The sequence below is a fragment of the Symphalangus syndactylus genome, chromosome 21 (assembly GCF_028878055.3).
Source record: "Symphalangus syndactylus isolate Jambi chromosome 21, NHGRI_mSymSyn1-v2.1_pri, whole genome shotgun sequence".
Classification (NCBI taxonomy): Eukaryota; Metazoa; Chordata; class Mammalia; order Primates; family Hylobatidae; genus Symphalangus; species Symphalangus syndactylus.
Genome location: NC_072443.2, coordinates 48,402,197 through 48,426,140, shown reverse-complemented (window position 1 = coordinate 48,426,140; position 23,944 = coordinate 48,402,197). Strand labels below are relative to the sequence as shown.

General features: G+C 45.3%; 2 protein-coding genes across 27 annotated transcripts in view; one reads left to right on the top strand and one right to left on the bottom strand.

Moving 5' to 3' along the window:
• Positions 1-23,944, bottom strand: part of KALRN (kalirin RhoGEF kinase) — a 694,106-nt gene that overhangs the window by 138,770 nt on the left and 531,392 nt on the right. For 6 of the 26 annotated variants that reach the window (XM_055259676.2, XM_055259677.2, XM_063630180.1 and 3 more), the window contains exon 1: positions 6,467-6,727. The exons of 17 other annotated variants lie outside the window; for them this stretch is intronic. In XM_055259676.2, the coding sequence (XP_055115651.1) occupies positions 6,467-6,551 (85 nt within the window). In that variant the 5' untranslated portion in view covers positions 6,552-6,727. Of the gene's footprint in view, positions 1-6,466; positions 7,476-23,944 lie in introns of those variants that run through there. 3 more of the 26 variants (XM_055259685.2, XM_055259686.2, XM_055259684.2) reach the window with 3 other exon arrangements.
• On the top strand, positions 9,325-20,472 carry LOC129471266 (zinc finger protein ENSP00000375192-like). The gene is made up of 3 exons (XM_063630206.1): positions 9,325-10,094; positions 18,436-18,439; positions 19,361-20,472. Exons 1-3 carry the CDS (start codon positions 9,945-9,947, stop codon positions 19,504-19,506), a joined length of 300 nt encoding a protein of 99 aa, XP_063486276.1. The 5' UTR covers positions 9,325-9,944; the 3' UTR covers positions 19,507-20,472.

The following is a 23,944-nucleotide window of genomic DNA, read 5'->3' as shown; positions in this document are numbered from 1 at the left end:
CTTTGGGAGGTAGAGATGAGAGGATTGCTTGTGTCCAGGAGTTCGAGACCGGCTTGGGCAACACAGTGAGGCCTTGTCTCAAAAAAAACAAAAGGAAAGAACAAGGACAAAAAAGAGCGGGAAAAGGGACCTGAATTAAGTTGAACCAGAGAGAAAAACATGAACAGATATTAACTAAGAAAACGTGTACAAGCTGCTCTGGGAGAGAGAGATGTGATGGTGGTCTCTGCCATCTTCAGTTTTGGGACAGAAGAGTCCCTTGAAAGCAGACCACATTTGAAAGCAGGTACATTTAATTCCAAATGGCTCCAAGCAGTGCAGTCACCCCCAAGAACAACAGATCATTCCACAGTCAACACCTGATTTAGAGTTTGGGTACTATCTCTACCCTTCTCAGTTGGGTCAGTCCTGCCTCTGGTCAGAGGAAGATAAGCCACATGCCCAGGAATGAAAGAGTTGAGGAAAGAGTATCAGAAAAGGATACTAGTTCTGATCCTGCTACTAAAAGGCTGGATCTCCATTTTCTCCTGCATAAAAGGAGTAGATGGAATTAAATGATTCCTGGTGTTCCTTCTGGCTGTAGCTTTCCATGATTTAGTCCCTTCTGCTTGAGAAGACACCTTCAGATTTCAGACCTCAGCCTTTTCCAGAGCCTTCTTTCAGGAAAAGCTTGGGGTTAGGTCTAAAGGAAGGGGCAGGATGTACTACTCACTGAAAGAGGAGTAGCACTTCAAAAAGATGGGCAATCGCTTCTTGGCCTTTTGGCTAAGATCAAGTGCAAAAAGATTGGCAATGTTTTTAGGGTAGAAGAGAACAGTATGAAGACTCTCACATGGAATACTACAAAATAGGACAACACTACTCCAGAAGGTATGCCCAGTGTTGTATGGGCTCAAGAGTAAAGTCCCCAACATTCAACTTTATTTTTATTTTTAAAGTTATTTTGCATTAAAAAACAGATACAGGGTCATAATTTGTATCTTTTATTCCCAAGGTAGGACTTATGAACCTATACCCTATGGAACCATTGCCTACAGGATTATCAGTGATTGTTGGGCATGCAGCATCCACAGGAGGGATATTCAGCTTCAGTTTCCAATCTCCACCTCACCCCACCACCTTTATACACCCCCATTTCTACCAGGCTGTGGTTTGACTGGCAGTCAGTAATGTTATCCAGATACTAATTGATACTGTATCTAGGTAATAAATGATACACCTATCACCATTCAGTAGATCAGATATGGAAACATGCAGACATGGAAAGAGAAGCATAGGATTCGGGTTGAAGACAGTAAATATGTGTGCTACTTCTTCCCAGGTTGAGTATATCCCTGGTTGATTCTGCTGAGACATTTAATTTAAAAAAAAAAAAAAGAAAAAAGAAAGATAGAAATAGAGTACATCCCTGGGAGGCAAAGAAAACCAAGAGACATATCGCAAAAGCGTACAGTAGGCCCTCTGTATCCACAGGTTCTACATCCTCAGATTCACCAAACTCTGATAAAAAATACTATATTTGTGGGATGCGAAACCCATGGGCACAGAGGTCTGACTTTGTGTATCCGAAGATTCAATAAGGCCGACTATGGAACTTGAGCATCCTCAGAGTTTGGTACCCGCAGGGGTTCCTGGAACCAACCCCCTGTGGCTACTGAGGGACAACTGTACATGCTAAATAATCGATTCAGTTTTCATCATGGTAAAGGCACTTACTAGAAGATGAAGAAATAAAAGGATACACATCAAGGCCCCAAGGATTTTATCCCCTGGATGGTGAATTTTTATTTTTGTTTATTTTTTGGAGACAGGGTCTCACTCTGTCACCCAGGCTGAGTGCAGTGGTGCCATCACAGTTCACTGTAAACTTGAATTCATGGGCTCAACCGATCCTCCCACCTCAACCTCCCGAGTAGCTGGGACTACAGGTACATGTCACTACACCCAGCTAATATTTTAATTTGTAGAGATGGGGTCTCCCTATGTTGCTCAGGCTGGTCTTGATCTCCTGGGCTCATGCAGTCCTCCTGCCTTGGCCTCCCAAAGTGCTGGGATTACAGTGGATGGTGAATTAAAGTCAACAACAGTGAATGTCATAATGGTTCCTTTTTGCAGTTACCAACACCTTTCTAAAGGAACTTGGTGTCATGGTTTCACATATTAAACTCCATTTATAAAATGGGCTATATTAATTTGAGGGCCAAGGAAGAGACATTTACATCAAGTCATAAGGTTTCTGGTTGAGAATTCTGGAACAAAGTAGGATAAGAGAAAGTTATAGACAAAAATGCCTTTGGATGCCCTGTGAATCCCCATAACACTTACCCGTAGCCCATGACATCAGAGTCAAGCAGGAAGGACTACCAATGTAAAGAAAGAAACATAGAAACCGATCCCTGCACCTCCCCAGTGAAGTGATTCAGCTTGGGTAAGTCCCACTTCCTTCCTCTCTTTACCTCTGAGATGTTCAGGCAGCTGGACTATCTCAGTCTAAATGTGAAGACACAATGGCACTTGGGCTTGGGATGCAAGGACACTGATACAGCAGTAAACAAGTATAAATAAATCCCATGCACACCGTGGAGGATGGTAATCAGGAAAAGCTTTCAAAAGGGGACTTTTGTCCACATACCTAAAGCTAATGAAAGTTGACTAGAAACTTAAGTCTCTTGGTTGGGCACGGTGGCTCACACCTGTAATCCCAGTACTTTGGGAGGCTGAGGTGAGTGGATCACTTGAGGTCAGGAGTTCAAGACCAGCCTAGACAACATGGTGAAACCCTGTCTCTACTGAAAATACAGAAAATTAGCTGGGCGTTGTGGTGCATGCCTGTAGTCCCAGCTATTCAGGAGGCTGACGCATGAGAATTGCTTGAACCTGGGAGGCGGAGGTTGCAGCGAGCCGAGATTGTCCCACTGCACTCCAGCCTGGGCGACAGAGTGAGACTCCATCTCAAAACAAAATTAAGTCTTTAAAACTGGCTTCTACCTAGAAAGGTCAGAAAAATCTCTGGGCTCCTTGATCACAAATTCCAGTGCAATATGTAACTTAGGAATTTCCAGGTGATTTGAAATCTTTTCTGAACTGACCCACTTTTTCAGGCTTGAAGGACAGTCTAGCTAGTCAAAGCTATCCCAAAACTAACTCCCCACAGAATGTAACATCAATGATTTATCACCCCTTAGACACATGCATGCCATTATCTCACTTTTGGTTGTTTTTCACCTTCAAAAAGGCAGTTATAAATGCATTTGCCTTCTTTCTTCCTTCTCACCTGATATCTATTTCCTTTCTATCCTTGGTTTTCAGTTTTCCTGCCTTTCAACACCAGTTTCAAGGTAGGGAAGAAAAATCATCTTTCATCAAACCTGCTTTCTGTACTCATACTCAATAGAACCAAAAAAGCTAAGTGCAGTGGTTCACGCCTGTATTCCTGGCATTTTGGAAGGCTGAGGCAGTAGGATCACTTGAGCCCAGAAGTTTGAGACCAGCCTGGGCAACATAGTAAGATCTTGTCTCTACAAAATATAAAAATATTAGCCTAGGTTAGTGGCATGCACCTATGGTCCCAGTCACTTGAGAGGCTGAGATGGGAGCCCAGGAAATCCAGGTTGCAGTGAACCATGACCACACCACTGCACTCCAGCCTGGGCAGCAGAGTGAGACCCTGTATCAAAAAAAAAAAAAGTGGAGGGTGGGGGTGGAGGGAAAAATACAAGATAGTCGCTTTCCATACTCTTCCAAATCAAAAGATAAGTTCAGTGAAATTCATCCATATTTTCCTCAAATGTGATATTTAAAGACCACACAGGTACTTTATCTAAATCCTTGACTCTGACCCTAGTGATGACAATTACAACCACTCAGAAGTCACCAGAGAAATTCCAGTGTAGCTCACTTAGCTTCAAGTCAAAAATAGCCAAAACATTCCACTTCCTCTTGGTTCTTTTACTTTTGTCCTTTTCCTCAGACTTTAGAAGGAGGTATCCTTTAAATCCTGCATGACTGGAAGTCAGATGGTCAAGTCCCCTTGCCTTGGGAACCACAGCAGTGGGCTCTGAGTCATTGCTTCAGAGTCAAGCTACTCAAGCCGCAGGAGACAGCCAAGTTCTCCCTGAGAGAGAAGCGATAGAGACCAAACAACCGGCCGCCTTTATCTACAAGGTGGAGTGGGGAGGTTGCCTTTCCATTGTATTTTCTCTAAGACCAGAGGAACTGGTTCAACTGAAAAGGGAGGCAGTCAGTCCCTTGCAGTGTACACCCTCCAGTTGAGGGACAGCCTCAAGACTCTCCCCTCAGCCCTTCTGGGTGTTGCAATTGGGCAAGCCTTTTCCCAAAGAGTCCACGGACTCTGGGCCATGCACTCAGGCTCAATACAGACCTTATCTTTTCCATCTGTTTTCAAATTGATGCCTACAGGCTGAGTGGAGACTGTTTTCGGTTAGAGTGAGCCTGAGGGAGCCCCAGGGCATGCCCAACACCTCAGACAGGACCCCCAGCCTAGACACAGGCAGGAGTTTTCTTTGGAGAGTGGCTAACTCACCTCCCCCACCATCGTCCTCTGATGAGCCTGTTTTTCATCTTCACACATTTCAGATCTAGGGGAATGAGGAGTAAATCAAGACCCCAGGCACCCACCCTGCCACCCTTCTTTTCCCTTTTAAACTGGTCTCATTGCTTGGACCTCTGACTCCCTCAGACTTCATCTGAGGGTCGCTGGCCTTTTCAGCTCCGGCTCCTACGATAGCCACTCGCACACCTCCTCTCCTAGCCACGGAGCCAGCAGCCGTTGCCTTCACAGGCCCTAGGCAGGAGGCACCCAGCAGGCCCCGGAGCCAGCTCCCCAGCCCCTCCCCTGCATCGCAGCGAGAGGGAAAGTCGGGCAATTCCTCAACAAAGCAAGGGCCAGCAAGACCCCCAGAGAGTTACCCTGCAGGGCAGCCAGGGCTGTCACACATGTGGACTCAAGGAGGCAGCTGTGGGGGCTTCAGATAAGCACCACTCCAGCCCCCACATTCTGACAGGAAACGGACTCCCAAGAAATCCTGCAGAGAAACTCTTTGCGGGGAAAGCAGGGCAGCCTCCGAGCGAACCCACCCACTCAGATTCCCCTTGGCCATTTCCTGCTTCCTCCATGCTTTATTCCCCCTTTGCCTCAATTCCCAGCCTTGGTTTTGAATGTTTCTGAATCAGACTTAGAGGGTCCCCAGCCCCTCACATTCCTTCTTCATCTGAATTTTGGTTTTTAGAGCTCAAAACTACACGGTTCCAGGCTGTTCTAATTAAATGCAGAGATTGAGACAATCTAATGCTAAGATTATGACCTTAATGACTTGCAGGAAAAGTCATTCAGATTTAATTAGTTTTGGTAACCTTAAATCTGCTCAGGATAGAAAATTTCTCAGGGCTATGTTGTGTGTCTGTGGCATAGAGGATGGTGAAAGGTGGCTTGGATGAAGTTTATTCACCAGTAACTCAGCCAGAAAGTTCCATTAGGATTTTGCATAGCAGATGGGATGGGAGACTGGGTGGGGTATTAAATGGGGGTGGAGGCCAGAGGCCCAAAAGGTGAAACTTTTTAAAAGGGCAAATGTCAAGTAGGGGCTACATTCTCATTTCTACCCACACAAAAACAGTCTTCCCCCGCTATCCTAGCGTGTGTTAAAGTGACATGAACAGCCTTAGGAGCATCTGCTTATCCTATTTGGGAAGGTTCTGATTTCTTTTTCAGGAGAAGCCACACAATTGAGAACCCTCCCTCTGTGATCCTTCTCGCCCTCCTGTTCGACGGCTGCTTTGGGGGAAATTGGGTGCTTCCTGCAAGTCTCTTCCACGACATTAAGATTGGCAGAATAATTAAATACAGTCCTAATTGGGCACAGAGAGAGTTGTTAATTAATGAGCCAAGCTCCGGCCCAGAGCTGCAAATCCACACTGGCCTGTGAAAACCCAGGCAGAAAAAATGTGCTCCAGCCCCATGAGAAAATTGTCACTTGGCAAAAACAGTTCCTGTTGTACAGACAGGTGTCAAACACATTCCTGTAGCCAGGAGTCACACGTTAATCCCGCAGCTGAGATCCATGTGTAAATGAGAAGTGAGGTACTTCTCCGCCACTATAGGGACACACGCGGCTCTGCGTTCCCTTCCCACCCCCGCGTCCGCATCCCACTCCCTAGCAGGCTGGCGCCCTGACATCCAAAGTCGCTGCTAAGTGACTGAATTCCCAAACAGCAGCTCCGCATCCAAGTCAGAACCTCACCGCCAGCCAGCGAGCGCGCGCGTTCTGTCTGGGAAACTGTGAAACGGATCGCAGCAAACTCTATCCCTTAGCCGCCCTCCTGATCCCCACCCCCATCCCGCTACCCCAGAGGCCTCCCCAACCCTTCCCTCCCTACCACCCTCCCTCGCGCTCGGCGCGACCAGTCTGGCTAAGAGAAGGCACCAAGGCCGCCGACAGCCACTCACCTCTGCACGGGAAGCAACAGCAGCACTTAGCAAAGAGCCACCCCAAAGAGGGACCTCGGGTGTAAGCCCTGTCGCCGCCCTTCATGTTGCCCCGCCGCCCCAGCGCTCCCGCATAGCACGGGGCGCCAGCCGGGGGTGAGAGCGCGGCGGGAAGGAAACTTCAGCGCCGCCGCCCGAGAGCCGGCTCTAGCCCTCGCTCCCGCCCTCTCCGCTGTGCTCTCCCTGCACCGCGGCCGCAGCTCTGACTTACTGGGAGCCACTGCCACCTTGGGAAGCGGGGAGGGGCCAGGAGAGGAGGGAGGGCCTAAGGGGCGGAGTTCCAAGGTCCAGCTGTGCGCAGGAGACCTGGCCAGCAGCGGCCGGAGCCTTATGCAACGCTGCCTGTGGCACCAGTGCTGTGGGCACGGGGCAAATGGGTGGAGTTTGAGCCCTTCGCACCAAACAGGTAGGTGCTCCTTATATGCAACTTCCTCCCTCAAAGGCCACCACAATGGGCGCTGGCTTAAAAAATACAACTAGATGGGGCCGAAGAGGTGAGAGAGGGGCAGGCAGACTTAGATGGTCCAAGACTCAAGGATGCCCTTTTCTTCCTCGCATCCTCACCCGTTCCCTCCCCACAGCCTCCTCTGTATTTGAAAACACCGTCCCCAACGCTTTCTTTTCCTTCCGTGTAATGCTGATTACTAATAATGATAACAGTGCCTCATCTTGATCAGCTCTCCAACTGTAATGACGTGAAAACACATTCTGGGTTTGGAATCACACAACCAACCTTCAAAGCTCAGTTTTGCCGCCTGCTAGCTGTTTGACCTTAGGCAAGTCACTTCACCTTTTATCTTCAGTTTCCCCATTTTAAAAAAATTGTAAAAGAATTCATATATTCCACGGTTGTAGATTTTCTTTAAAAAATTTTTGTTAATAGAGGCAGGGTCTTGCTATGTTGCTCCAGCTAGTCTTGAACTCCTGGGCTCAAGTGATCCTCCTGCCTTAGCCTCCCAAAGCATTAGGATTAGAGATGTGAGCTACCACATACAGCTGATGGTAGAATTTAAAAATATCTATGGATGTCTCCCAGAGTTGCTGATTTAGTAGGTAGGAGGTGGGGCCCGAGAATTTGCATTGCTACAAGTTCCCAGGTGATGCTGGTGTTGGTACAGGACCACACTGAGACCTACTTGAGATTCAGACTTTTTCCTTGCCTATTTGGCATCTGTTCCCTTTTCTTTTTGTAACAGCACCTTGACTTGTCTTTGAGGAACCAGTCCTCCTCCCTTCTCAGGCCATGTTTCTGGGCTAACATCCTGTTACAGAGGTGAAGTTTAATATTTCCAGGTGAATGAATGCCTACAGAGAAACTTCAAACATCTTACAGTGCAAGAGTTCCATTCACCATCCCCCCTGCCCAATATGCCCAGTAGACCTATCATGCCTTTACTTATATCCCTATCCCTATCTTTTAAATCTTTTTCATGTTTCAAGGCCAAGCTTGCTTTCCACAACCCCCTTGAAGCCCACTTGGACCACATCAGTGGGACCTTCCCACGAACCACTGTATTACTCACAGGGTGTCTCTCCCATTCCTTTGTGTCCAGCTTTAGGGCAAAGGGCCTGCTGGAAACATACAACACTCATAAAGAGGGCCCATTCATCAGAAAAAAGGGAAGTTTGTGGGAGGAATGAAAAACAGAAGCTTGATCACCCAGGTAACCAATGCCTTCCTGGAAGAAACACACTCATGGGACAAGGCTTTCAAAAGTTACCAGGATTTGGGGCTTCCTTTCCCAGTTGGAACCATGCTTAGATTTGTGCTTTATTTATCTATGTAACAGCCAGGCATGGTTGCTCATGCCTGTAATCCCAGCACTTTGAGAGGCCAAGGCAGATCACTTGAGCCCACGAGTTCAAGACCAGCCTGAACAATACAGGGAGGCCCTGTCTCTACAAATAATAAAAATAAATGAATAAGTACATAAATGAGCGGGGCTTGGTGGACCATACCTGTGATCCTGGTTACTTGGCAGGCTGAGGTGTAAGGATCACTTGAGCCTGGGGATGTCAAGCCTGCAGTGACTCATGATTGTGCTGCTGCACTCCAGCCTGGGCAACAGAGTGAGACGCCATCCCCCACAGCTCAACCCCCCAAAAAAATATGTGCCAAGGCATCTGCCACATGGTTGGGATACCAGTAAATGATCGAAGCATGACCTAATGAGTAAAAATAGCTTACATTTATTGAGCATTTATATGCTAAGCAGTTTCCTCCATGTTATCCATATATTATCTCATTTATCCTCATAAAAAAAATCTTGTAAAGTAGTGTCCTGTTTTACCTTTGAAGAAACTGAATTAATAAACTATGATGAGGCTTTAATGGTTTAATTCTGAAGAAAAACTCTAAAAAGCTTTGCCCCTTTGGAACAGTAGAACATAAAGTCAAAAATCTACCCTTTAGTTCTACTACTGCCATCTCCCTGATGGTTTCTCTTGGCAAGGTTTACATAAGAACGTCACTGTCAAGCAGGAAATGAATCTCTGGTGCTCTTTCTAACGCATACAAAAACAGAGAAACTACGGCTCAAATTGCTCATGTTGGCTGGGCGCGGTGGCTCACGCTTGTAATCCCAGCACTTTGGGAGGCCAAGGTGGGCGGATCATCTGGGGTCAGCACTTCAAGACTAGCCTGGCCAACATGGTGAAACCCCATCTCTATTAAAAATACAAAAATTAACTGGGCATGGTGGTGCACATCTGTAATCCCCACTACTCGGGAGGCTGAGGCAGGAGAATTGCTTGAACCCGGAAGGCGGAGGTTGCAGTGAGCCGAGATCGCACCATTGCACTCCAGCCTGGGCAACAGAGTGAGACTCTGTCTCAAAAAAAAAATAAAAATAAAAATTGCTCATGTTGTCTGCACCCAAGATTCCTGATTCACTGACCATCCTGATAATTGGTCAGTCTCATTTTGCCAGGCTGAATTACTGTAGGATCCTTAATCCTCACATAGTTATCCTGGGTTCCAGTTCTGACCCACAACAACCAGCACTATTACTTAGTTCTCTCTTCCATGTCACCAAAGACAATACCTATTTTGTTTTTCTTGCAAGCCCAGACCAAAAATGTCTGTAAAAATTAACCTTATTTGCTTGTGATCCATAGTATGGATGCTACGGTCCAAGGCTCAATATTTGGTTTACCCACCCAATCCATCTCTTTTTACACTTTGGGGGCATTATGATGGGAATTCAAAGATGCTTCAAAATTTCATGGGGAAAAACCAGTTTGTTTTTTACTGAAATCTTCCCTCTTGGTTTTTGTGTTCAGATAACACTGGATCACTTTTTTGTCACAATTCTTTGCAAGAGACTAATGACATTATCATCTTGCTGAAACTGGCTTGAGTTACATGTTTGAGAAAGACCCAACTCTTACTTTAGAAATCAAATACCAGTAGACCCTAAAGTAGTCCACTATAGGCAAAATGGGTCCATTGGGCATGTTTCCACTGATACTTTTTTTTTTTGAGCAGAGTCTCACTCTGTCACCCAGGCTAGAGTGCAGTGGCATGATCTCGGCTCACTGCAACCTCTGCCTCCCGGGTTCAAGCAATTCTCCTGCCTCAGCTTCCAGAGTAGCTGGGCATACAGACAGGCGCCACCACGCACATCTAATTTTTGGGGTTTTAGGCATGAGCCACCATACCCAGCCTCTACTAATTCTTATAACCCAGGAATTTATCCTATCTCAATTTAAAGGCATAAAACCATTAGGAACCTCTTCCTATCTTAAGTTGGCAAGGTCAATACATTTTTGGCCATGCTGGAGATTCATTCTGGGCTTAGACACCAATAACCCAAGAGTCCCATTGCCATCCTCACATGCCTTCCAGAATGAGACTAGCCAGTGTCTACAACCTAACAAGGAAATCCTTTCCTTTCCTTTATTATTATTATTATTATTTTAATAGAAAGAGGGTTTTGCCATGTTCCCTGCGCTGGTCGTGAACTCCTGGGCTCAAGGAATCCGCCCCCCTTGGCCTCCCAAAATGCTGGGATTACAGGTGTGAGCCACCACACCTGGCCATCAAGGACATCTCAAACAACATGGGGACACTAACTGTTCGTGGACCTACTTGTTAATTCATCAAATACTTACTGAGTGCCTACTCTGCGTCAGGCTCTGTTCTAGGTACTGGGTCTACATTGGTGAACAAAAACAATTTCAGTCCTTCTGAAGCTAGCTCCTAGGACAGACTCATCATGAATGTGAGAGAAAAGTTAATCCACATCAGATATGTGACCAGGTTTATTAGTTGAGAGGGTTAATAGATGCCTAGATTCTCTAGCCTGCATCCAGATGTTTTAAGTTAATATTCTCAAGACAATTTGGAAGGGATGGTGGAGGATATGATTTTAAAACATTGGTGCTGATAAGAATCAGGAGGGAAGCGTTTAAAAATATTAGGCATTAGTATTTTTTAGGCTCTGGGGTGGAACCAAGTTTGAGGCTATTGCTGCCTGAGTCTCCCCTCCCCGACCCCCACACACACACCCTGAGTTTTAGATCAACTGACTTTGGGTGCAACTGGGCACAAGTATTTTAAAAGTTCTCCAGGTGTTTGTAATATGCAGCATAGTTTGAAAACCACTGGTGCAGTATGATGGTTCTCAAACTCGAGTATATATCAGAATCACCTGGAAGGTGTGCTAAAACACAGATTATTAGGCTTCACTCCCAGAGTTGCTGATTTAGTAGGTCTGGGGTGGGGCCTGAGAATTTGCACTGCTACAAGTTCCCAGGTGATGCTGATGTTGTTGGTACAGAAACACACAGAGACCTACTCGAGATTCGGACATTTTCCTTGCCCATTTGGCATTTGTGCACCTTCTTTTTCTAACAGCACCTTGACTTGTCTTTGAGGAACCAGCCCTCCTTCCTTCTGAGGCCATGTTTCTGCATGTGGCTGACATCTTCCCCTTGTCCACCCTCTACTCCAAAGATAAGCCCATGACCTGGGTGTGGCCAGGCAGCCACAGGGATTGGTTCAGATTTAGCACATGACTCGAGTTTATGCAATGAGCATAAACCCTGCAATCTTAGCAAGAACATCTGAGAAAACAGCAATCTCTTTCTACAAGATTTCTAAGTTGATGGAATGTTAGCCTAAAGCAGCTGGGGGTATTTTGCTATAACAATATGGGAAGAAGCTCTCTGAGAATGAAGCCAACACAGGGAAAAGATGAGAGAGAGAGAAAAGAGAGGTAAGTTTCCCGTGATATCATTTGAATAGCTAGAGAGGCTTCTTCCTAAAGCCTTATTCCTGGACTTTACTTGTGCCAGCCCCTCGCTTATACATTCCTTTTTGTGTAAGCCAGTTGAATGTCTTATTATTTCAGGGTTTTCACATACCTACCCACCCACTCCCAAAGTTCAGGCTAAAAACTCCTAAGCTATAAGCAATATATTTACAATAGTCTTACTTTTCAACTAGGTGGCTGAGTCTCATTTATATTTTTGGCAGACTTTGTCTTCAGTGATACCTGCAGCCTAAGTCCATTTTACATGAATAAGGCTTTCTGCCTACCTATGTGACCACTTTATGTCCCACCCTCATTTCCAACAGTGAACCCCAAAGAATTTCTGGTATCAGCCTGCAGATGTAGTAGGCCAGGTGTACCACAACGCCAGGCCTGATATCAGGCACCAGTGTGACTGCCTCTCCCTCCACATTAACCACAGCCTTCAGTAACACTGGACCATGACCTCAGGCATCTGTCTCTTCCACCAACAGACATATGTCCATTTTTTTTTCCTTTAGGGTTATTCTCTTCAGATGGACAGGAATAGAATTTTACTAAATCACAATCATTTCCCCACATTTCTTAGAGCTCAGGACAGAGACAGAAGGAAGAGCAACCATGCCCCAATTCAGGCCTAGAGATTCATAGGAGACCCTTCTTACTGTGACAAGTACTGAGACCTTTTATAGAACATAGGCTCAGTGAGCCGTGAACATGGTTCCTGGTGAGTGCAGAGGCCAGGCCCTGATCTCTTTAACTCCACTCCAACCATTCCCTTGCTCTCCTTTCCCCACAGGGGTTCTTACCTGTAGCACTCACCCCCAGATTTGGATTCTATAGGTTTGGTTTTTTTTTTTTTTTAGATGGAGTCTCGCTCTGTCACCCAGGCTGGAGTGCAGGGGCACATCTTGGCTCACTGCAACCTCCGCCTCCCAGGTTCAAGTGATTCTCCTGCCTCAGCCTCCCGAGTACCTGGGACTACAGGCAATCATCACCACGCCCAGCCAATCTATGCGTTTTAAAAAGCTCTGCAGAGGTCATCATTATTGAACTCTTTGTGATAGGCATTTCTTTTTTGTTTCTTTTCTTTTCTTTTCTTTTGAGACAGAGTCTCGCTCTTTTTGCCCAGGCTGGAGCGCTCACTGAAACCTCTGCCTCCCAGGTTCAAGTGATTTTTCTGCCTCAGCCTCCCAAGTAGATGGGATTATGGGCATCTGCCACCACGCCCAGCTAATTTTTTTGTATTTTTAGCAGAGATGGGGTTTCACCATGTTGGTCAGGCTGGAAATCTATGCGTTTTAAAAAGCTCTGCAGAGGATTTCAATGTGAAGTCATAGCTGAGAACCACCGACTTTAGGGCCCAAGGCCACTCATACTGTGGATGAGTTCCTGCACTGTAGAGTTTAGGAAACACTTGGACATAAATGGTTTTACTTTCTCAAACTCTGACAATCGGTCCCTTGACCCATTATTCCACTGCCTGCCATGCTCCCTGGTTGCTAACTGCAGGTTCCTTAATTCTCATCTTCCCTGTGTAGATTTCTGATCTATGAACTGCCTGATTGCTAATACCAGGATGGCTAATCAATGTTCTCAAATTACCAAGCCCAGGCCTCCATTTGTGGCTGTGGCCTAAACATCTAAGATTCTTTCCAAGTACTAATCATTTATTCAACAAATAATTGGTCTTAGAACATTTACTATTTGTAAGTCACTAAGCTAACCTATATATGGGAGTTTATAAGGAAAATGTAAATTAAATAAGGCCTGTTCCCTGAGAAAAGACAAAGAAGAACAGGCTGAATTCTAGCAGAAGTTGGTTTAATTTTCTGTGGCAGAAAAAAGAAATGGAAACAGAATAGTACTGGACACAAAGTAGGGGTTTCTTCTTTATGTGAAAAAGAGGAATCGAGACAATAGTCATCAGTAACCAGAAACACTTCAATTAGAGAGAGGAGGTACAATGTGTACATTGCTTCTATATTTAATTTGAACTCCAAATATGGTGGGTTTTTTGGGTTTTTTTTGAGGCAGGGTCTTGCTCTGGCATCCAGGCTAAAGTGCAGTGGCATCATCAGAGCTCACTGTAACCTCAAAATCATGGGCTCCCACCTCAGTCTTTCAAGTAGCTGGGACTACAGGTATGCACCACCACACCTGCCTAATTTTTTCGTTTTATAGAGATGGGGTCTCACTACATTGCCCAGGCTGGTCTTGAACCCTTGGCCTCAAGCAATCATCCTACCTCAGCCTCCCAAAGTGCTGAGACTACAGGCATGAGCCACTGTGTCCAGCCCAAATATGTTTTTTTCAAAAGTGTATAATATCTATGTGGGTAACTATTCCCAGGTAATATGTGTTATTTTAACAGTAATGTGTACAGAAAAATTGTGCTTGCCAGAATCACGCATAGTAATCTCTTCTCCTTCTTATCGCTGTTTAGTGTGGTCTAACCACTGCACCACTGCTGGTCCCATGGGTACCATCATCCACTTGGTGACAGACAGCTCCTGGACTCTAATGACTGAACCACTACTGAGCTCAGTCCATATGTCTTCACCTATTGACCTTTAAATGTGTTCCTCTGCACTTGCCCACCTGACACCTGTTTGCCTCTTTCTAGCTGTCTCACTTATCCTTAAGAGAGGCCCCAGCTCAGCCTGCAGCCACCCTCTTTTTTTTTTTTCCAGGAAGTATTACTGATCACTCTCTGGTCTGAACCAGGTTCAAGGTAGGAGAGTGGTTCAGGCCATACTGAGAGGACACAGATGTCTCCCCAGAATGGCCAACATTCCTCTTCTGTGATGACAGAGAGGAAGAGCTGCTGGCAACAAGGACAGGTTCCTGGATATCTGTACTGAGCAGCCGCCTGAGCTGGCCTGAGCTCAGGGGCAGATGAGCTATTTATCAAAGTGAAAGATGGCTGCAGCTGGAGTTGCTAAAAACAAACCACTCCAGGTTTTATCCACTTCCAAAAACGTTTACCTCTAAGTAGGTCAAAGTGTTCCCAAAGTAGGGCAGTAAAAGTGCCAGTCTATCACTCTGAGTTTCAATTAAAGTAAACTTATGATTGCTAAGCGTCCACTATGCGGGATGGCATTTTAATTCTGCCAATGCCACCTTCCCTCCTACAGGCACAAATAGCAGCTGCAGCAGCACGTAGATTCACGGGGTATGGTGAAGAGGTTTCTGATGAGTCAAATGGAAAGTGGATTTTGTCTTGATGTAACTCAGGTGAGTTTATTGAGGATTTCCAATAATAGAAAGATGTACACCTGCCAATAATGGAATGTGGATAATGACCTGCTCATCCTTCAACCAGTCCAAATAAATGAGAGGTGCTTAACCCATACATCCCCAGAGAAGACTTCCTCAGTCAGGACTCCTAGCATCAGAACATGATTCCCCATTCCCATCCTCAGGTCCTCCTGCTAAAGCTTAAGCCAGTTTCCTCTACCGTTCTACATGCTGAGCCAGTCTTTCACATAAGAACTCTGCAGAGGTCCTTGATGCATGATCCGTCCCTCCTTTCTATAAATATTTACTGAGAACTTCTTACATGGCAGCCACTGTTTTAGATGCTGGGGATAGGGCAATGAACACAATAGACAAAATCCCTGTATTGGTAGGGGGGATTTGCAGAGGAATATTAACAAATATGTCAGGTAGTGATAAATGCAATGAAGAAAAGTAAAACAGAGACGGGAGTATACTGTGATGGGAGAGGGTGGGAGTTAGGGAAGACCTCTCTAAGGAAGTGTGACAGCAAGACATCCAGGTATCTGAGGATCTGGGGTATCTGGCGTGTTCCAAGCAGAGGGAACAAAAGGTCAGGCCCTGAGGTGAGCGTATGCGTGGCTTGGTTGGTGAATGGCACAGTGAGGCAGGCTGGTCAGGTGAATGGTAGACAAAATAACATCCCCCAAAGATGTCCACATCCTCATCTCCAGAACCTATAAATATGTTACCTTATATGGCAAATGTGATTCCATTAAGGACCTTGAGGTAGGGGGATTATGCTGGATCATTCTGGTGAGGACAGTGTAATCGTGGGTGTTCTTAAAAGCAGAGAACCTTTCCCACTGTGGCCCAGGGGAAAGATTACTATGGAAGGAGGATCAGAAAGATGCAACATTGCTGGCTTTGAAGATGGAGAAAGTGTGGTGGTCTCTGGAAGCTGGAAGAGGCAAGAAACAGCTTTTCCCTAACAGCCTACAAAAAGGAATGTGGCCCTGATTGCTGAAACTGCGATTTTAGCCCATGGGGACTCATGTTGCATTTCCAACCCACAGAACTGTACGATAATAAGTTTGTGTTGTTGTTTGAAGCCACCATGTTCATGGTCATTTGTTACAGCAGCAACAGGAAATGAATATATAGGAGATGAAGTCAGAGAATAGGCTCCAGAACAGGTTTTGTGGAGCCTCTTTGCAGTCACAGAAAGGACTTCACTTTACTCGAAATGAGACAGGAGACACTGGAACATTCTGAGCTGAGACGGGTCTTCAGCCTGGGCCACATCCCTGCAGCTGGGGGCAAGCAACGGCAATTATCTATTCACCCTCCTGTGTACAAAGGTGAGGAGCCAGACTTCCTGTAGCCTAGAGGGCCATGTGGAAAGTAAGACAAGTGGGCACAATCTTAGAATCAAGATTATGGCTGGGGTTAGTGGACATGGGGAGAAAACAAGACAACTCAGTCCTACCACGAGGGCAAAGAAAGGGGCAGGCTGTTCAATAACTGCCTATAGGGCAGAGGGCTGGTATTCAGAATGGCAATTAGTAGTAAATGGAAAGACTTCTCACGCTTGTTTGCAGGGTTTGGGTTAAGGCTGCAGTTTCACCCCCACATAGATCCTCGGTGAGGAGTTGTTCTCAAGGAGCAAGTGACACAGGGAATGCAGTGTGGCGGTAAGAGGAGGGTGCTGACTGCTCTGTCCTGCAGAATCCTGTTGCTGAGGGCTCCTAGAGCTGTGGCCTGCAAGGGCTGCTCCTCAAGGCCTTTGAAGGCCTCCCATCTCTGCCCTTCCCTGAGCAGACAGGATGGGCACATCCCAAGATTGTCCAGACCACTGCCTTGCCTTCTCTTTTCCCCAGGTCACATTCAGTGCATGTCATTCTTGGGTCCCCGTGTTCTTCTAGGGGGAAAGTGCTTTCAGCTTAGCTAGCTGTAAGCAAGAAAACTGCATCCTCTTTCCTCTGGGGGAACATTCTGTTTGCTGGGGTAACCTCCTCTCTATCATCTCCAGCTTCTTCTCAGAAAGCAGTCAGTGGCAGCCTTTCTTCTCTGGGATCAAATCCTGAGGCTCTCATTTTAGCTCTGAGCTCCATCAGCTGGTTCATGTGGCTCCAAAGAGACTTCACCTCTGGATGATAAGGGGCATTATCATCATGTAGATGTCACAGATTTACAGTGGGCACCAGCAGGCATGAAAACATGCTGTTGAAATTGGCATTTAACATAAGCCAGCAGGCTGGCTACAAAAAGGAAAAATGCAGGATCTCTGCAGAGGGACCCAGAGAGACCAGCTCTTTGCCTGGACACCTGGGTCTTCCTGCTTCAGTTCTACTTGGAGGCAGCATGACACTGAGTTGTATTTAGAGAAGGATGTGGCCTGGCCTGACATGTTCCTATTTGAGGCTTTGATTCTAAGCCCTTTCATGTCCTAAATAGTATTAGATGGATGTAGCCACAGGCAGGACATCTCAACCAGAACAAAGTAGGCCTGAGGCAGTTTCCACGAAACTCCTCTCTGTCCTACCCTTCTTTGAATTAAAGAGTGGTCCTCTCATATACACCCAACACTCACAGTGTCAGCACAACCCCCATCACACAGGTCAGCCCATCTCCATAATGTGGTCCAAATGTTACCTTCAAGTACCACAGAATTAATGACAGAGAATAGGTCATGGAGAGGTGCCAGAGGTACAAGCTAAGGAAAAACTTGAATTTTTAGCTCAAATATATCAAATATTATATCAATCCTCTGGGTTAAAGTCAAAAGAAAGTTATGAGAGGATTAAGCCATTATTTCTTGGGAAATCATGGAGCTAGATGGACCTGCTGTTGGTGTACTGTGGAAAGGACCCAGGGTAGGTTAGGAATAGAGACTGAGGGAAGGGAGCCAGTGCAGACAGGAGGTTATGCTGGGGCCTCTGAAAACCTATGGAGGTGCAATGGCTCGCACTTGTAGTCCCAGCTACTTGGGGGTTGCTGAGGCAGAAGGATCACTTGAACCTGGGAGGTCAAGGCTGCAGTGAGGCCTGATCATGCCACTGAACTCCAGCCTGGGCGATAGAATGAGACCCTGTCTGGGAAAAAAAAAAGAAAAAAGAAAACCAATGGAAACTAGAAAGAGAACCCTGACCCCTTGAACAATGCTGGGGATGATTCAGGCTGGAAACACCCTGTACTCAGCCCTATAGAGGTATCAGAACTTAGACAAAGAGCAGGCAGGGAACTTCACATTAATTGGGGCATACTGGGCTGCAAAGTCTACCTTGTTGGAGTTTAAGTGCTATTAATCAATTTCACAGATTTTTTAAAATTAGAATTTTTAGAAACGGAGTCTTACTCCATTGCCTAGGCTGGAGTGCAGTTGTGCAATCATAGCTCACTGCAGCATTGAACTCAAGCCATCCTCTCTCCTGTCCCAGGCAGCTAGGACCACAGGTGTGTGATCACATCTGGCTTATTTCATAGATTTTAAGTGTTTTACCCAAGGTCATCATCTAGCCAGTGGCCAGGATTCACACTCAGGTCTTCCACCCCAAGACATTTTTTTGGAGACAGGGTCTCGCTCTGTTGCCCAGGCTGGAGTGCATTGGCTCAACCACAGCTCACTGCAGGCTCGACCTCCTGGGCTCAAGTGATCCTCTTACCTCAACCCTCCAAGTGGCTGAGGCTATAGGCACTCACTACCATGCCTGGCTTTTTAAAAATTTTTCCTAGAGATGGGGTCTCACTCTGTTGCCCAGGCTGGTCTGGAACTCCTGGGCTCAAGTGGTTCTCCTGCCTCAACCTCTGAAAGTGTTGGGATTACAGACAGACCATCTTTTTATAGTCTACTGCATACCGAGGTAAAGCCACAGACAACTTTTGTTTTATCCTAAACAATCAGCCTGTGCACATAATAATAAAACCAACCTCACAGTTTAAAAATCACTTTTACTTAACATTTCCACCCTTGAGCCTCCCAGCAACTCTGTTTGTTACATAGGCATTTTTATCAGCTTCCTTTTGCATAAATGTGGAAGCTAAATCCAGGAAGATTAAGTGACATTCTACTCAAAATAAGTGGCTTCTCATTCCATACCCTGTCCTCTTCCCACCCCATCTGATTCCCTGAGAACTAAATTCTCTTCCGTTTTCAAAGATTTGCCAGTACCCTTTTAAGGAAAAAAACAGTAGATTACAATACATTAGATTGGGCCATTTGGAATTGAAATTGCTGACATTCAACTTGTTTTTTTTTTTTTTTTTTGAGATGGGGTCTTGCTTGGTCACCCAGACTGGAGTGCAGTGGCACAGTCTAGGCTCACTGCAACCTCCGCCTCCCTTCCCACTGCAGCCCTTCCCCCACCCCCACCCCCAGCAGCTGGGACCACAGGCACACGCCACCATGCCCAGCTAATTTTTTGTATTTTTGGTAGAGATGGAGTTTCACCATGTTGCCCAGTCTGGTCTAGAACTCCTAAACTCAAGCGATCCACCTGCCTTGGCCTCCCAAAGTGCTGGGGTTAAAGATGTGAACCACTGCACCCAGTCTCAACCATTTTTTGCTACAAAAATGGAGATTTCATACACCCCAAACTAAAAAACTGGACCTCAAAATGAAGATATTTATGCTATGCCTATATGCATCAAAAATAGGATACTTTGGCTGGGCACGGTGGTTCACACCTGTAATCCCAGCACTTTGGTAGGCCAAGGCAGGCAGATTGCTTGAGCTCAGGAGTTCGAGACCAGCCTGGGCAACATGGTGAAACCTCATCTCTACAAAAAAATACAAAAATTAGCTAGGGATGGTGGCAAGCACTTGTGATCCCAGCTACTTGCCACTGCACTCCAGCCTGGGCAATAGAGTGAGACCCTGTGTCTCCAAAATAAAAAATAAAAAAAATAATAAACACAGGATACTTTGGTTAATCCCTTTAAATTAACAAAGGTAATTACCTGATGCAGAGAGAAAAAAACAGACATTTTTAGAAGTGGAAAGGATCCTAGAGGTAATTCAGGAAGACATGAATAAAAGGTAATAAAAATGTTACTTTAGAACAAATGACAATATGAATGACTGTAGGGAATAGCTAGGAAAAAAGGCCAGCCTGTAGAGAGTCTCAGAGTGGAAGGCACTTGCCTCTAAGCTCTATGCCCAGAGAGGACAACAGATCAGGTGTCTGTGAGTGAGAAACCAGGGGATGCCCAAAGTTCAAGGGTAAGGACGGACTGTGAAGTTCTCAAATCCAAGGATGTCGGAAAGGACTATTAATCCATAAACACAAACATCACTTTAAACAAGTCAGGATTGTTGAATTTAATTAAAAACATTTTGTTCTGCTCTAAGCGTTTAATAAAAGGATTTATGGAGAAATTGCTAGGCTTGTATAGCTTAGGAAAGAAGTGTTTAACATTTTATCTGCAAATTGTATTACTTTCTTCTAGATACAGATCAGAAGGAGAGGGAGAATAATAATTAGCACTGGTGGATTTACACTCAGGGCTCAGACGGGGGAGAATAGAAGGAGACGTGGGTAGAAAGTGTTTGGATTTCAGTGCTATATATGAGGAATATTCTAGCCCTTAGAATTGCACTAAAATCCAACAGGCTCTAGAAGTAATAAGCTCCCAGTCCCTAGAAGTGCTCAAGTAATGCTTAGCTGACCACTTGTCAAGGGCATTGTGGAAGGGGTTTCTTGTATTAGGAAAGAGAGTGAGCTAGAACACCTTTCACCTGCTTTTCAATTCTAAGACCCCAGGAGCCAAAAGAAGCCAATGTTCTGGAGTGAAATTAATCAAGAACCAGTTTTATCCAGTTATAAAAAGAGTAAGTTTCAACTCTAACTTTTTATAATTCTGAAAAATGTCAAGGAGCTCCTTTTAGACTCTCTCCATCTATGTTTAAACACACTTTTCTTCAAAAAGTATCAGTACTCAAATAAATTACATTTCTTATTCAAATGCATTATTTTTGGGTTTCAGCTATTCTTACCCAACAGTATTATAATTTTTAAAAACACCATATCACACCTTTTCATTGCAAACATAGTGTAATTCAGCTATGCTAATATAAAGGAAAATGTTGTGGGCTAGTGTGGAAACCCGTTCTCACCTTCATTGATCATACTCCCATGTATACTTTTGCTTCTATGAGGAAGTGAGTTCTGAATCTCAAATGACTACCTCACATCTAGTCAATTACAAGTACAATCTTATACAAATGAAGAGGATTGAAGGATCGTACTTCAATCCTGCAATTGAGGATTGTAGGATGAAGTAAGTCAGCAAGCTGCAATTTGTAACATGTCACTTCATACCTGAAAGGAAATGTCTAGGGAATATTCATCCTCCAATTATTTTTTTAGCCTCTCATAATGAAGCCATGTTAGGCATTATGGAATAAATGAAAAACCTGAGGGTAGGGCTCCTAATGCAGAATTATACTGAAAAGTAAGAGGTAGAGAAAGACCTTTGGAGGACTCTCCTAGTAGGCAGAGGAGCCTGAACTTTTTGGCGTTTTGGCTCCTGGCAGCAGAAAGTGCAGGGGACTTCCATCCTGCAGACAATCTGTTGGACAGGCTGGACCAGCACCAGGGGTTGGCAGGCCACTATCAGAGTTGGACTAAGCTCAGCCTGCTGTCCAGAGTGCTCCTTGTAGTCATTCAGCTCCAGCCGAGGACATCAGAATCTTATTAGTTGGCAAAGCACCCACAGGACAAAATCTGTCTCTGATTGCTGCCACTCCACCTGGAGAGTGGGGCATTTGGGGCCAGAGGTGAGAGGGAGAGTGGGAAAGTGGGTATGTGTAACTATAATGGGGTTGATGCTCTTTAGATTCAGCTAGACTGGCTAACAAGCCAAGTCAGATGGGAGAATAAAGTGCCTCTCTCAAAGGCTTTCAGACTTGGGAGGATGTAGAACACAGTGGTAAAGTGAGACCTTGGGAAATGGACAGGTGTGGGTTCAAATTTAGGCCCACTGCTTGTCAGCTATGTGACTTTGAGCATGTTACCTAATCTCTTTAAGACTCAGTATCTTTATCTGTAAGATGAGGAAAATATTATTGCTATTAGCACTAAAGCAACCCAGAACCTGGCCCATGGTAAAGCTCAGTAAATGTTAGGTATTTTTGTGAGTTGGTGACACACTTAACACAGGTTGACAGTATCAAACTTGCCCAGCATTCTCAGGCTGTTGATGGTAATTGCCTTCAGAGCCCAAGTTTTATCCACTGTTCTCCACCACCTTCCACAGCATGGGGAAGCTGTTCCTGAGGCCAGGTAGGTGGTAACAGCAGAAATCATCAGGAGGCCCCCAGGGAGAGGGCTCCTCAAGAGCAAGTCAGGGGTGCCATGGGCCACTGCCCCTCTCCTCTAGAGCATCTGCTTCTGAGGCTCAGGGGGGAAGCCTTGGGCTTGGTTTCATAAGCAGAGAGGTATTTCCTTACAGCTTCTCCAGACCCTCAGCCCCAGCCAGGGAAGAAAGTGCACAGGAAAAGGAACACAGGTGTCCTGTACAGCCAGGTACAGAAGAACCTAGACTGGTTATTGGAGCCTGGGGCAGAAGTACCCAGGAACAATACGTTTTAAAAAGCCATTCTCACCATTTTTAAGTGTACAGTTCAGTGGCATTAAGTCCATTCACATTGTCATGCAACCGTCATCACCATCCGTCTCCAGAGCATTTTTCATCTTGCAAAACTGAAACTCTGTACCTAACAGGCACTAATTCCCTATTCCCTCCAGCCCCTGGCAATCATCATTCTTTCTACATCTAAAAAGTTGACTACTCAAGGTATTTCATTTAAATGGAATCATATAGTATTTGTCCTTTTGTGTCTGGCTTATTTCACTTATCCTAATGTCCTCAAGGTTCATTCATGTTGTGGCATGTGTTAGAATTTCCTATCTTTCTAAGGCTGAAGAGTATCCCATTGTATGTATATATTCAATTCACCTGTTGCTGGACACTGGGGTTGCTTTCACCTTTTGACTGTTGTGAATAATGCTACTATGAGCATGGGTGTACAAATTTCTGTTTGTGTCCTTGCTTTCAATTCCTTTGGATATATACTCAGATGCTGGATTGCTAGATGATACGATAATCTTATTTTTACTTTTTTGAGGAATCCCATACTGTTTTCCATGGCAGCTGTACCATTTTGCATTCCCACCAGCAGCATACAAGGGTTCCAATTTCTCCACCTCCTCATAACACTTGTTATTTTGTGTGTGCACATTTTAAACAATAGCCATCCTTTGCAGTGACATGTTATTGTTGTTTTGATTATCATTTTTCTAGCAATAATTAGTGATGTTGAATATCTTTTCATGTACTTATCGGTCACTTGCATATCTTCTTTGGAGAAATTTCTGTTTAAGTCTTTTGTGCATTTTTAAATTTAGTTTTTGGTTGTTGTTGAGTTGCAGTTCTTATTATAATCTGGATATTAACCCTCAACCCTTCTAATACATCTTTAAGTATCTCCTAAGCTTGACACCCTGGGGGTGCTGAGTCCACAAAGCAGTGGTTCTCAACCCTAAGGGAACATCAGAATCACCAAGTTTGTTCTTCTTCTTTTTTTCCCCCTGAGATAGGGTCTCACTCTTTTGCCCAGGCTGGAGTGCAGTGGCGTGAACACAGCTCACTATAGCCTTGAACCCTCAGGCTCAAGCAGTCCTCCCATCTCAGCCTCCTGAGTAGCTGGGACTACAGGTGCATGCCACTATGCCCGGCTAATTTTTTTCTTTTTTTTTTTTTTTTTCACAAAAGAACTTAAAAATATACTGATGTCCAGGTCCTTGGCAGCTGGAGTAATTGTTCTGGGGTGGGTATGAGGCATCAGTATTTTTAGAAACCTCCTCCAGGTGGTTTCTAAGGTGCACCCAGAGTTGGAAACCACTGCTACAAAGGCTCGCCTCTTGGGAGGTGCTGCCCTCCACCACCTGCTGCTGTGAAAGTG

Excerpts from the sequence above, each read along its gene's own strand:
- LOC129471266 (XM_063630206.1), top strand. The coding sequence starts at position 9,945 with ATGGGTCCATTGGGCATGTTTCCACTGATACTTTTTTTTTTTGAGCAG.